This window comes from Palaemon carinicauda, chromosome 16 (genome assembly GCF_036898095.1).
Source record: "Palaemon carinicauda isolate YSFRI2023 chromosome 16, ASM3689809v2, whole genome shotgun sequence".
In the NCBI taxonomy this organism is placed as follows: Eukaryota; Metazoa; Arthropoda; class Malacostraca; order Decapoda; family Palaemonidae; genus Palaemon; species Palaemon carinicauda.
The window spans coordinates 23761845-23775439 of record NC_090740.1 but is presented as its reverse complement, the minus strand read 5'-3'; the positions used below and the strand labels follow the sequence as shown (position 1 = coordinate 23775439).

The following is a 13595-nucleotide window of genomic DNA, read 5'->3' as shown; positions in this document are numbered from 1 at the left end:
ATATATATATATATATATATATATATATATATATACATACAGTAATACCTCAAGATGCGAGATTATTTGGTTCAATAGTGGCTTTCTTGTCGTGATTTTTTCGAATGATGAGTCAAGTTTTACATGTAAATTGCGTAATTCGTTACAAGCCTTACAAAAACACCACGTCAAATTTTATTATAAGGATTAATTGTACTAAACAATTGTGGAATACAACCATTTGGATCATTCAGTACATAACATAACAGTGAATACCTGTAAGTGAAGTGTATTACTATAACATACAGTGCAGTAATATATGGAAAATACAATAACGATAATGTGGAAACTTACCTTTGGAGTAAGGCGATGTCAAAAACCAAAAGTGGCGGCAGAGGAGAACAAATGGCAGAAAACATTAATATGTGGCAAAAAACATGAACACATAACTTTACGAAACACATTAACAAATGGCAGAAAACATTTACACAACTTTACAAAAAACTTTTAATTTTTTTGTTTTGGCCTTTATCTAATTTAGAAAAAAAAAAAATTTACGTGACGTTTTGTACTTTCACTACTTTCTCTTTTCTATTTTTTTTTTATCTCTTTGAGCTTCCTCTTAGCCTACTAAAGGCCTCTTTAAGAAATAACTATCCAAAGAAGCTTGTTTCTGCCTGCTTCCTACAAAGTTCCTGAAGCGGCCCAGGCAAGCATCATTGAACTACGTAACCAGACAACCAGTGTAAGCCTTTTCGGGGTGTGTCTTTTCTACAAGCGTTTGCAGTGTTTGAAAAGCAGCTAAAGCCTCCTTAGTATCTGCCGTTGTCATAGGGTCCTCCTCCTCAGCGCTAGAGAACTGTTCTTGAATGACATTCACTTACATGGCCTCCAACTCTTTCAGGTCGTCCGTTGTAAGCTCTTTTTGGTGCTCCTTGAGAAGCTCATTAGTGTCGTTCTCATCGACGACCAGCCCCATGAACCTTCCAAGTGTAACAACCTCAGGTTGTGCAACAGGTTCGGGATTGTCAACTTTTTCAGCTTTGGTGGAGATGGCGTCAGGCCACATCTTCTTTCACAAAGAGTTCAAGGTGGGCCTCGAAACCTCCTGGCAAGCTAGATCGATGAGTTGGAGGCATATCACAACATCGAAATGCTCCTTCCAAAATTCCCACAGGGTGAGGTTTGTGTTCTTGGTGATTTCAAAACATCTCATGAAGAGATGTTTCGTAGAGCTTCTTGAAGTTAGAAATCACTTGCTGGTCCATGGGCTGGAGGAGAGGGATGGTGTTAGGCAGAATATAGAGAGAACTTTGAAGAAGGAATAATCTGCGAGGATATCTTCTTCAAGGCCTGGAGGGTGAGCAGGGACATTGTCCAACACCAGCAGGCATTTCAGAGGGGGTGTTTCTTTTCCAAATATTTTTTGCATAGTCGGACCAAAACAGAGATTTACTCACTTGATGAACAAGAGTCTTGTTACCCAGGCTTTAGTATTACCCCTCCACATACCTGGAAGCTTCTCCTTTAGCACTTTGAGAACCTCAAAGGCTTGGTGAGTCTCCGAGTGATACACCAGTAGGGGCTTCACCTTAAATCTCCACTAAGATTACACAGAGTGCAAAGGTAAGCCTGTTCTTCATAGGTTATGGCCAGGTTGCTTTTTCTCTTCTGCTTTAATGTAGGTCCGGCGAGGCATTTTTTTTTTTTTTTTTTTTTTTTTTAAAGCCCAGTTTTGTCGTAGTCTAAGACTTGCTGCGGACTCTAGCCTTCCTGGAGAGTAAACTCATAAAATTTCTTAACAAAGGCTTTGGCCACTTTCATTTCCAAGCTGGGAGCCTCCCCATGCCACACCACGGAATCAATGCTTGACTGTCTCTTGAATTTTTCAAACACCCCTCGTGAAGCCTTGGACTCTTGGGGTGTCTACTTCGATGTCCCTTCTCCTGCGTCGTTTCAGTCTGAGCACTCACTAGATCACCGAAAATGGCGCTAGCCTTGTGTTAGAGTGTTGTCTCGGTAATTATGTCTCCAACGATTTCCTTGTCCTTAATCCAAAGGAGAAGCAGTCTATCCATCTCACTATGGACGTGGCTCCTCTTGCTGCAGAAAATGGTCACGCCCTTAGAAAGTGTTGCTGCTTTGATGGCTTCCTTCTGTTTAAGGATGGTGCCTATTATCAACGTTTTTCAGCCATATTCCTTAGCGATCACACTTAACCACATGCCAGCCTCATACTTCCTGATTATCTCAAGCTTCGTCTCCATAGGAAGCATCCTCTTCTTCTTTCCCTGGACATGAGGAACATTCATGGGACCCATGGCTAATAACATAAACGTTGAGTAATGCAACACGATAAAATACAATAAACATAAGCACAACAGTGAAATCACCAACACGAATTCAGTGTGGAGATACGCTGCCAAAACGAAATGGTCGTGGAACGCTGATACGTAAATGCATGATTGGATAGATGCTGACCAACAACAACAACAACAACAATAATAATAATAATAATAATAATAATAATAATAATAATAATAATGATAATAATAATAATAAAGTTTTAAAGGAAAAGTCTAAATTTATTACTGTGCTGCTCCATTAGTCAAATTTAACCGACAGCAAAGAAATCATAATCGTTCTTCAGTGGTAGTGCATTCATACAAACATTAATAGGAAATAGGAAAATTTGAAAATATTTTGCACAAATTCATGATTGATTGATTGATTTAAAGTTTTCCGGCATCCTGACATCTAAGGTCATTGACGCCGACAAATTCATGAACATATTACTTCCATTATATCAGTGGTTCTTAATCTTTTTCAGTGTTCGCACCCTTTTCAAATCAGCAGCCAGTTCTTGCACCCCCCCCCCCTGGAATCTGAATATATGAAAAATGTAAAAATACAAATTTGATGTAATAAGTAAACTTTTTTTTTTTTTATTCAATATTCACTCATAAAGCTTAAAGTTCTTTCAAGAGAAAATTTATGAGTAAATATCAACATGAATATTTTTTTTTTATTTGGTTCAAAATGACATTATATTTTGCCTGTACTGCACTGTAAACCTAGTGACTTCGTTGTTGCTGTTTTTTCTCCATAATGGCATCAAATCTTGGGGTCTTAGTTCTGAGTGCTACTTGCATGTCATGTTCAGAATTCAGCCGATTTCTGCTTTTCGTTTTGATGTGCAGTAGACAAGAAAATCCTTGCTCACACAAGTAGTTGCAAAAGGTACTAGCACTTTGAGTGCTTTCGTTGCTATTGCAGGGTATGCTTCCAGCTGAGAAGCCAAGAAGTGGTCCAGCTGACTATTGGTGAACTCCATTTGGATTCCACTATTGTGTCTCATGTCGATGAGATCTTCTTTGATGCTGCCATCATCATCAACATCTTCCAAATTCTGCATGAAATGGTTCAAGATCCAGATATTACAGGCTTGTAACTCTCCACATGAGAAGTAACCATCAAAGGAAGTACACAGCAGCTGCATATGTTCAACATTTTTTGCAACAAAGTTTGGAGGCAGGGTAGAATTTTCTGTGACTGTCTCTTCCAGGCAGGGGAAATTTACCAAATTCCCCATCTTCACACGATTTATCCACAAGACTAATTTTTCCTTGAATGCAGCCAATTTCTCGTTTGCAGTCACAATGTTAGGTCACCTTCTCTGCAAAGAGTGATTGAGTTCACTGAGTGCTGAAAACACATCAGCCAAGTAAGCAAGCATCTGAACAAAACTAGGGTCATTGAAATGTATGGCCAGTTCTTGTACCCATTCATGGAGAAAATGGTGAATTTCTCATCGTTCATCCAAATCACATACGTGTATCCTGGACTCGAGTTTGTTGAAACTTTATCCCTTCATTGGGAAAATAGATTTAGGTATATCTCTTCGAACACTGTTTAAGACTAAGCAACAGGGTTTTTTTTAGGAAAATATATAAAGCGTAGGTAAAAACATATATTTTCTTCAATATTTCACAGGTATCCTCGCACCCCTTAGGAACCAGGTTCGCAGCACCCCTGGTTAAGAACCCCTGCATTATATGATGATTTTCTTCATTGTATGGATACCCTGATGGTAGTTATTAGTTATTGGCTAAATAGCTTTCGGCAAATGTTGAAAAACAGTTAGCTCGTGAACTCTGGAGAAGAAAAAGATTTGTCAGAAAATTCGCGTATTTAAGGCCATTTTGGTGTTTTTATTTTACTAAATCTTTTTTCAAAATCGGTGTATGGATATTTAACATGGTGAAAGGGTTTATGCATTGCGTTCCAGGTATGCTGTGAGCGATCAGACTAAAGTCTCTCACCATCATTAATCCGCAATTGACCAGCGTGGTATTGAAATCTTGCCAAACTCTACACATGAATAAAGACATGTCTTAAGACATTTGTCCTGCAGTGGGCTAGACACGGCTGCATTTTTGTTACAGTTGTTGTGTTATGTATTTATCATGTTCTTGGATTTGTACATATTTTTCTTATGAATATTGAATTGTTGAAATATCTTTTGTTTTGAATAAGTCAACTTCCTTCCCATTGACTTCAATCGCTTAGGCTATGTAAAAGATTCTTTCTTTTCGTTCTGTTCGGTAGTGAGTTCCTGATAAAATGAACGAATTTAATGAATGAAAGTAAATAAAAGTTAAACAGAAGAGTAGAATATAAGTAAATTTCGAAAAGATTAGTCTCTAGACATCAAGCGATTTATTATCTTGAATTTTATCTCCAAAAGTCTTAAAACTTAAGGAGTCTTCCTCTCGAAACTTGTTTCTCATTTGAAGCCCTTTTTTTCTTCTTCTTTTAGTTTCAAGTGGCCCTCCTTAACATTGACAAGTTGGTCTTGTTTTAGAAAAGAGAGATCGTAATTATTTTGTAATCATGATTTTCCATCGTAAAGATTCATTTTGTAATGAAGTGTTGCTATTATATTAAAGACTCTATGAATATTATACCTATAGCGGCTGTTCTAAAAGTCTCTAGGTTATCAGAAAGACAATTATTTAAAGCAAAAGTTATAGTTGATATTTTTCTTTTACATTGATGCCATTTTGTGTACTTAATTCATCCTAGGATTACAACAATATCACTCGGAATATATTAATGAAAAATATTCATCTGACACCTCTGAAGTATCTTGCTGCTAAAGAAAATGTTACAAGGAAAAACACATTTCTGCATTTCTAGTGTCTAGTAAACCATTCTGTCTAGCTACCTCGGGCTTCGTATTGTTTTAGCCTCTGATATGCCACTTTTAGGTACAGATGCTTCTCCTTGTAGGTGACAATAAAGGATTTCATCCCTTCAGGCCGGCTTGAGGCTGGAAGTGAAGATTCTTGGGCAGGATGTGCTTTACTATGCTAGGGGTATTTTTAGATTTATTCTAGAAGCAGGTCTTCTGAAAGCAATATATTGTTTTAATTTAATATTCTTTTATTCTTTATTTATAATAAAATATATCGGCGTCAATGACTTTCGATGTTAGGATGCCAGAAAACCTCAAATCAGTCAATCATTGCCTTCAGGTCAACCTATGTCCTCTGCTCTAGCCTTTGTATAATGACCAGGTTCAGCTGAAATATTCTTCCCCGTCATCTAAAAAAAAAAAAAAAAAAAAAAAAAAGGAAAAAAAAAAAAAAAAAAAAAAAAAAAAATCTTCCCATAGATAGCGTGCATGGCTGTTGGGTTACACAATAATAAAATGAAAAGGCATAGAGGAACGGCTCAGTCATATTTGATGGATGTCTGGGAGGCTCATTAAGTCAAAAGAGACCCAACTGTAAAATAAACGGCTGTAGGTATTGACTAAAAAGTCCTGGGTCATAAGAGCTAGATTTCCCCACAACACAATTGTTTGTTCATCCTTGTTTACACGGCAATCTCTCTAAACAAAATCTTTTATATACATATAGAATGGTATTTGGTTAAGGCTATTAATTTCCAAATAAGACGAATTTTATGGTGGAGTCTCTCTCTCTCTCTCTCTCTCTCTCTCTCTCTCTCTCTCTCTCTCTCTCTCTCTCTCTCTCTCTCTCTCTCCAGATAATGACCTAGAGTGGAGGATTTTATTTATCCGAATATTTTCTTCCTTTTCACGACACAATAAAATGGAGAATAAGAAGTGTGTGTGTGTGTTTGTGTTTGGGAAAGATAGAGAGAGAGAGAGAGAGAGAGAGAGAGAGAGAGAGAGAGAGAGAGAGAGAGAGAGAGAGAGAGAGAGAGACATGATGTCTTTGAATTAGAAATTCATGCTTCCGAGAAATTAACGTTCGGGTGAATAGATCGGTGGAAAAATTTGTGTACACTCCTGTTGAAATTTAGTTGACGAGGAGTGCAGTTTCTAAGACCTGTGCCTTCTCTCCCTCCCCTTATTTAGCCATCACTGTATTCTCCACCCCCCTTCCCCCCTCTGTAGAGTATTCACATTGCTCGTATCGATCGGTACCCCTACCTGTCTTTCCCCCTACCCGAGGACCCACCCTTCTACCAACCCAACCACCCATGAAACATGAAGGCTGGCGCATAAAACGTCTGGCTAACCTGGCCAGCACTTTTTTAATCCCTCCGAAAGGCTCGTATCTCTCGTTCAGGTATAATGACTGTGATTAGGCAGGTAATCTTACCGGGTATTAAGACCGTCTTCTCCGGTAGGTAGGAAGCAAACGTCTCTGTGCCATGGTGCCATAGTTATACTACTACTACTACTACTACTTCATCCCCTACTCCTTTTGTCTCCCACATGTCTACCTCCTTGCCTTCTTTGAAAGTTGGTTATTCAGAGATTAATGGGATCAAGATAATGGTGGGGAGGGGTCACAGATAGGTAGAGTAGACAAGGAGGCTTCTGAATTTTGATTAGATTACATGCGAGGTATTAGAAAGGTTCGCATAACCTTTTTGAAAAATCAGCTGGACAGGGTCCTGTCTGTTACGATGGTCAGTGACCCGTCACGATATATATTTATATATTTTATGCTTCCTGTCAGGTTTGATAAATTATATTTACTGTTTGATACTGTTAATATATATTTTCTTTGCAATCAAAGGTGCCATTCACATGGTTGTCACATGGCCTCTTTTTTTTTTTTTTTTTTTTTTTTTTTTTTTTTTTTTTTTTTTTTTTTTTTTTTTTTTTTTTGTCCTACAGCTCTCTCCAACATATCTGCCTATACCTTTTAAGAGAATATACACCTACTATAGATAAGATGTTGTGTAGAAGGAAATTCAATGGTATTATTATTATTATTATTATTATTATTATTATTATTATTATTATTATTATTATTATAGGCTAGGCTATAACCCTAGCTAAAAGCATGAAGTTACGTGTTTGACAACAATCGAAAGCTTTAGTGTTTAGTGTAAATCATTGAGAAGATGGATCACAACCGGTGTTTTATTGAAGAGATGTATACTAACCCCTGTTCTATTGAATGGATGTCCGAAGGCTACTCCAAATACTAAAGTATAGACTAATGACTACATTTGACGAGGGTCCGTTGATTGGTCTCATACGGTGGCTTTCATTGATCGGAATCGTAACAGTCACGAAACCTGTTTGCAGCATAAGCAGAAGGCTATTGGGAATATTTGGAAATGGAGCTCTAAGGGTCTACAAAGGATTACTGTAGATAATCATAAATTATAAGAAAGAAATTTACTTACCCAACTGTGGTATCACTATAGCAAAACAAGTTTAAGATGAGATGTAAAGACTAATTCATAGAAAAACTAAATCATAATTTGAGTTCTATTTCTTAGTTTATTGCTGTGGTGGGCTTTGATACACACATTTGTGTGAGTATGTGCTGTCACTCAAATTAATTCATTACTAGACAGCTTTAATTTTCAAGTGTTCAACGATGAGGTAAACTGCTGCTAGCCTGAGTAATCGTATAAACTGGCTGTTCTTTGCTCTGCGTATAAAGTTGCGCAGCGAGTTGTTGGTTCTCTCTCTGATGTGTCTTGTTTTTTTTTTGGGGGGTGGGGGATGGGGGGAGGGGGTTGGGGAGGGAGGATGGCCCCCTTATGTGTTTCTGTGTTTTCCGTGGGGGTTGGTTTAGGGAAGGGGTCCTTATCTATCTCCAGTTCTGTAAAACATAATAAACGTAGAAGGGATGTCTACCATATTCCATCTTTGATATCGTACTCTTAGAAGTAATTTTTAGCTCTTCTTTTGGGATGTTTTCCTGTCTTGCGAAATGGAAGAACCCTGACATTCGTCATTAGCAACATTGCCAAAGGGCTTCAACAACGGTATCAAGGGCATTGTTAAAAGAGAAGGGACTTTGATCATACAAATCCAGATGTTTTAGTCTGTTCGTATTTCTATCTTTGTATTCCATCCTCTTTATATTTGCACGGATTTTTCTTTAGGTGTTCCCTTGTGTTGCGGTTAGAAATGAAGACTGTTGGACTTGGAAGTACGACCTCGCGTGACGTTGGAACTATGTATAGTTCATTCATGGAGAATCGAAGGATAAAGACGGAAAAAATGCATTTATGCTTTCCTTTTGTTGACAGACTATTTTGCATCGCCAATGGGATACTTCTAAATCAAACTCAAGGAAAACTGTTCTACATACAATAAGGTTTACATCTCTCTCTCTCTCTCTCTCTCTCTCTCTCTCTCTCTCTCTCTCTCGTGCGTCGACAGTCCCCGTTTTTCGCTTAGTCTATTTTTACATGGCATTGCACCGCAGCAATCATCCACGCAAAGCCATCCGCTTACCCTTGCATGGTAGAACATTACTATTGATGTCTCCCCCCCCCCCTCTCTCTCTCTCTCCCTTCTCCCTCTCTTCCTCCTCCTCTCTGTGTGCATGTATGTTTGTGTGCGCGCTCTGTTGTATGTGATTCTTTATGCCCGTGATATTGTTTCTCATGTTGGTTATATTGATTTTCTTATTCACACACAATGTCTCTCTCTCTCTCTCTCTCTCTCTCTCTCTCTCTCTCTCTCTCTCTCTCTCTCTCTCTCTACTCTTGATTTTCTTATTCTCTCTCTCTCTCTCTCTCTCTCTCTCTCTCTCTCTCTCTCTCTCTCTCTCTCTCTCTCTCTCGTTTGATATTTTGGGTTTCGTAATCACTTTTTTTTTCTTCAGTCTCTTTTGACTTTCGTCCATCATCTCCAATATACACAAGTTTCCGGCGTTCACATTGAGAGTCCTCCTGGGGGGGGGGGGGGTGACCAAGGGCGTTGGTATTTGTTTATTTAAAAATTTCCCTGAATGTCCCAAAGAAAGACTTGCACATCTTCGTGATTATGGCTGTCCCCAGTCAGACTATTTACTTTTACTTTTTTTATTTATTCACTTTTATGTCATGAGGGAAAAAAGATTTGAAAGAATGGAGCAGCAAAGCTCAGCGCTCCCCGTCCATTGTGGAGCAAAGCTGGGATATCACCAGCAGAAGGTCAGGTTGCTTTAAATAGCTCCTAACTGCTGGAGACCCCCACTAGCATTTTATGTGATGAAGGTTGTAGGAAACGATATATTTATTTTTTTCCATGGGGGGGGGGTGGGTATTAATATCAGTATTTAAAACTGATTTATTGTTTAATTATTTATTTTTTTAACCTGACAATCAAAATCCAAAATTGAAACCTCTTTGCTTGCATATCCCCAAGTTCTTGCCTATGTATTAATCCGCAATATGTATAGGATGTCGATATCCTGTCAGTTAATGAACCGAGAAGGATAAGAAAAAAAAAAAAAAAACTACGGACTCTCTCTCCAGTTGATGTTAGTTACGTCATCAGTGGCGTCACCCGGCAACGTTCCGTCGGCGGCTTGACCTTTCATGTCATCATGGTGACTAGTTTCTTGGGTTCATTGTAGGTGGCAGCACCTGTCAAAAGTAATTTTTTCCCAATTTGTTTCTCTCTCTCTCTCTCTCTCTCTCTCTCTCTCTCTCTCTCTCTCTCTCTCTCTCTCTCTCTCTCTCTCTCATATGATACTACCGCTACTTAATATTTTCAGTATACTTTTACTACTGCTGATATAACTTCAATATCACTACAATATATCATCATGAAAATTATTTATTTTATTACTGGATTAATAGAAATATTCCTTATAATCTCCTTATATCTTTTATCACTTTCCTTACAGATAATTTTCTTTAAACTGTTATTACAATGGAAGAGATTGTCTTAGTTGCGTAAAGTCGACATATTTCTGATTTTGAATATTCTACTCCAAGTATCATGTGTGCACTATAATTTTTTTCCACCTTGTTTGATTATTCTATTCCATTCGTTATTATTTAGAGTTGTCTTCATCGGAAACTCGCTCGCTTTGTTTTATAACGGAATCTGAAAATCCTCAACACATGTAATGGCTTGTAGTGCAAAAGGTCAAGTCCCCAATCGAAAATTGTTTGCATATGTTTTTCATATCTTTCTCTAATCCCTTCATCCCTGTTTGGGCTTCGACACTTTTTCACGTGTTGTGTTTTGCAAATTTTGATTAGGGAACAAAAAACAAAAGGCGATCATTTTCTGCACCTTAGTGATTTGCTTTAAGGGCGTAAGCTGAACTGATCGTTTGGTTTTAACCTTTTAACCTTTTCAGTACCATTGGTGACCTAATCAAAATTTAAAGATTTAAGTATCTTTTAGAATCACCCAAAATATAGCAAGTTGGTATATTGGAAGGGTCCTGATGTGAGCTTTCTAATAAATATCAACAAGTTAGGGTGTGTGTGGTCTCAAAAAATTGTGCCACATCAAACGTTTTGTTAACTTTACCACTGGCAGTGAAAGGGTTAATCACTCTCGATCGGCTGTCTCCTACACATACATTCTGGTAGGTGAAGTTATCTTTATTACTGTTTTGTTGCTTTTATACATCTAGAATTATTATAAATTTTTATTTTGGTTTAAATAATTGGTCGTTTTTACATGTGTTTTCCGTTCCCCACATACAGTACTACCATTAATTAAATATATTTTCGCTTTTCAAATATAATGATACTTTTTACTTGTAATGACTTTAGATTTTATTTTAAGACTTGCATATTTCTAACTAGATTTAACAGTTTGTATGTGGCACCAATACTGAATTATACCGTGTATATTTTTTTTTTTGGGGGGGGGGGTGGATGGTGGGGAGGGACGCTACGGTAAAAGTTGATACTAAGAAATGTCTTGTCATAGTAATCGATAATCGACATTTTTTTGCCGCAGGCGTATATGCCTTGCGTGCTTTTGTAATTTTGGGCAAATTTTTTATGCATTTACTTCACACAGAATACACACATACACACACACATACACACACACACACACACACACACACACACATATATATATATATATATATATATATATATATATATATATATATATGTGTGTGTGTGTGTGTCTCTAAGGTGCAATTCATTTATGGGGGAGCACTCCAATGGTTAAAATTTTAACCTCTGCCTCTAAATTAAAATAAATTTTTAAGGTAGACTTTTACCACCCGACTATCAAGAGCTCATTTAGGATATGCTTATACATAGTACCGACATTAGTTCATCAACACAAGAATAACATGTGCATAAGTTCGAATCTTGTCTCGGGTTATATGTTTTTATCAAAAGCCAAAGGGTTTGTATCGTTATCTCTAGCCAAAACCACAGCATCACAAGATAATTTAGATAAAAGCAAGAAAAGAAGTGGTTAACGATGCAAGAAACTTTTCTAATAAATTTTATAAAAAAAACGACAGGTGATCTGCACACACACCACAAGGAAATCTCATAAAAAGTGAACGTTAGTTTTAACTTTTATAGTAAAACGTTTTAACATTATAACGTTCATCAGGGGGTAACAAATATTAATGCAATTTCGACGATGGAAATAATGCAGCACTTTTAGAGAAGGGAAGGAAGGGAAATAAATCTTTTTATGCATAAAACCTGAGTGAAATATAGCTACAGTAGAGAATATAATGAGAAAATATAGTGACTAAATACTATATAACTCAAACTATAGGGAAAGGTTAGAATGCAATTTCTTGTTTGAACAATTAATGCAATTCATATTGAATCACATTTCTTGTTTGAACAATTAACGCAATTCATATAGAATCAAATTTCTTGTTTGAACAATTAACGCAATTCATATAGAATTACATTAGTTCCATCAACGCAATTCATATAGAATTACATTTCTTGTTTGAGCAATCAATGCAATTCATGTAGAAGCACATTTCTGTTTGAACAATTAACGCAATTCATATAGAATCACATTTCTGTTTGAACAATTAACGCAATGCATATAGAATTACATTTGTTTGATCAACGCAATTCATATAGAATTACATTTCTTGTTTGAGCAATCAATGCAATTCATGTAGAATCACATTTCTTGATTGAACAATTATCACAATTCATATAGAATTACATTTGTTTGATCAACGCAATTCATATAGAATTACATTTCTTGTTTGAGTAATCAATGCAATTTATGTAGAATCACATTTCTGTTTGAACAATTAACGCAATTCATATAGAATCACATTTCTTATTTGAACAATTAACACAATTCATATGGAATCACATTTCTTGTTTGAACAATTAACGCAATTCATATAGAATCACATTTCTTGTTTGAACAATTAACTCAATTCATATCGAATCACATTTCTTGTTTGAACAATTAACGCAATTCATATAGAATCACATTTCTTGTTTGGACAATTAACGTAATTCATATTGAATCACATTTTTTGTATGAACAATTAACGCAATTCATATAGAATCACATTTCTGTTTGAACAATTAACGCAATTCATATGGAATCACATTTCTGTTTGAACAATTAACGCAATTCTTATAGAATCACATTTCTTGCTTGAACCATTAACGCAATTCATATAGAATTACATTTCTTGTTGGAACAATTAACGCAATTCATATAGAATCACATTTTTTGTATGAACAATTAACGCAATTCATAATGAATCACTTTTCTTGTTTGAACAATTAACGCAATTCATATAGAATTACATTTCTTGCTTGAACCATTAACGCAATTCATATACAGTTAAGTAAAGATCAGGTAAATAAATCCTGTCAGTATATAGATAATAAACTCAAAATAAAATTTATTGGAATGCATTGGCATGATCACAAATCAGAACATAAACGCAAGACTACCGTCATTTAATATCCAGTCAAGAATAATCTTTACCTGGGTAAATTTCAGAATATTGTGCGTTACATATTAAACCAATAACTCTTTAATGTGTTCGTTTCTTGGTTAACCCTCATAATTATTAGTTAGGTACACATTTGCCGATGGCTGGGGTAAGAAACTCAAATTGTAATAATGGACTGCAACAGCAGTCTCATGATTCATAGCTAATTTCTGAACTGCATTGCTGAATAGTTCTCGATCTGACACGCAATCACTTTAATCAACTAGACTACGTTAATAGAGGGACTCAGTAAAGTAGTTTTTCGCAGATTAAATTGATTGGCTAAGTGATTTTCAGTAATGTGACGTTAAGTGTGACTCCACAACAACTAAGATCATCAATAAACTGAATGTATTAAATTACTAATTCTTACAATTTTCGTCTTCTCCTTTTTCAAAATTGCGTTAAATATTAAGA

The 13595-nt window shown here is 36.3% G+C and overlaps 1 protein-coding gene across 1 annotated transcript; it reads right to left on the bottom strand.

Annotated features, from left to right (window-relative positions):
* Positions 1–1181: 1181 nt before the first annotated feature.
* Positions 1182–3571, bottom strand: LOC137655165 (protein FAM200C-like). Its single transcript, XM_068389046.1, has 2 exons — positions 3203–3571; positions 1182–1250 (listed from the first exon to the last, which is right to left on the bottom strand). The coding sequence occupies exons 1-2, from the start codon at positions 3569–3571 to the stop codon at positions 1182–1184; spliced, it is 438 nt and encodes a 145-aa protein (XP_068245147.1).
* Positions 3572–13595: the final 10024 nt, after the last annotated feature.

Excerpts from the sequence above, each read along its gene's own strand:
- LOC137655165 (XM_068389046.1), bottom strand. The coding sequence starts at position 3,571 with ATGGGGAATTTGGTAAATTTCCCCTGCCTGGAAGAGACAGTCACAGAA. Across the intron at positions 1,251-3,202 it reads TACCTTTTGCAACTACTTGT|CCCATGGACCAGCAAGTGAT; the intron begins GTGAGCAAGGAT and ends CCTCTCCTCCAG.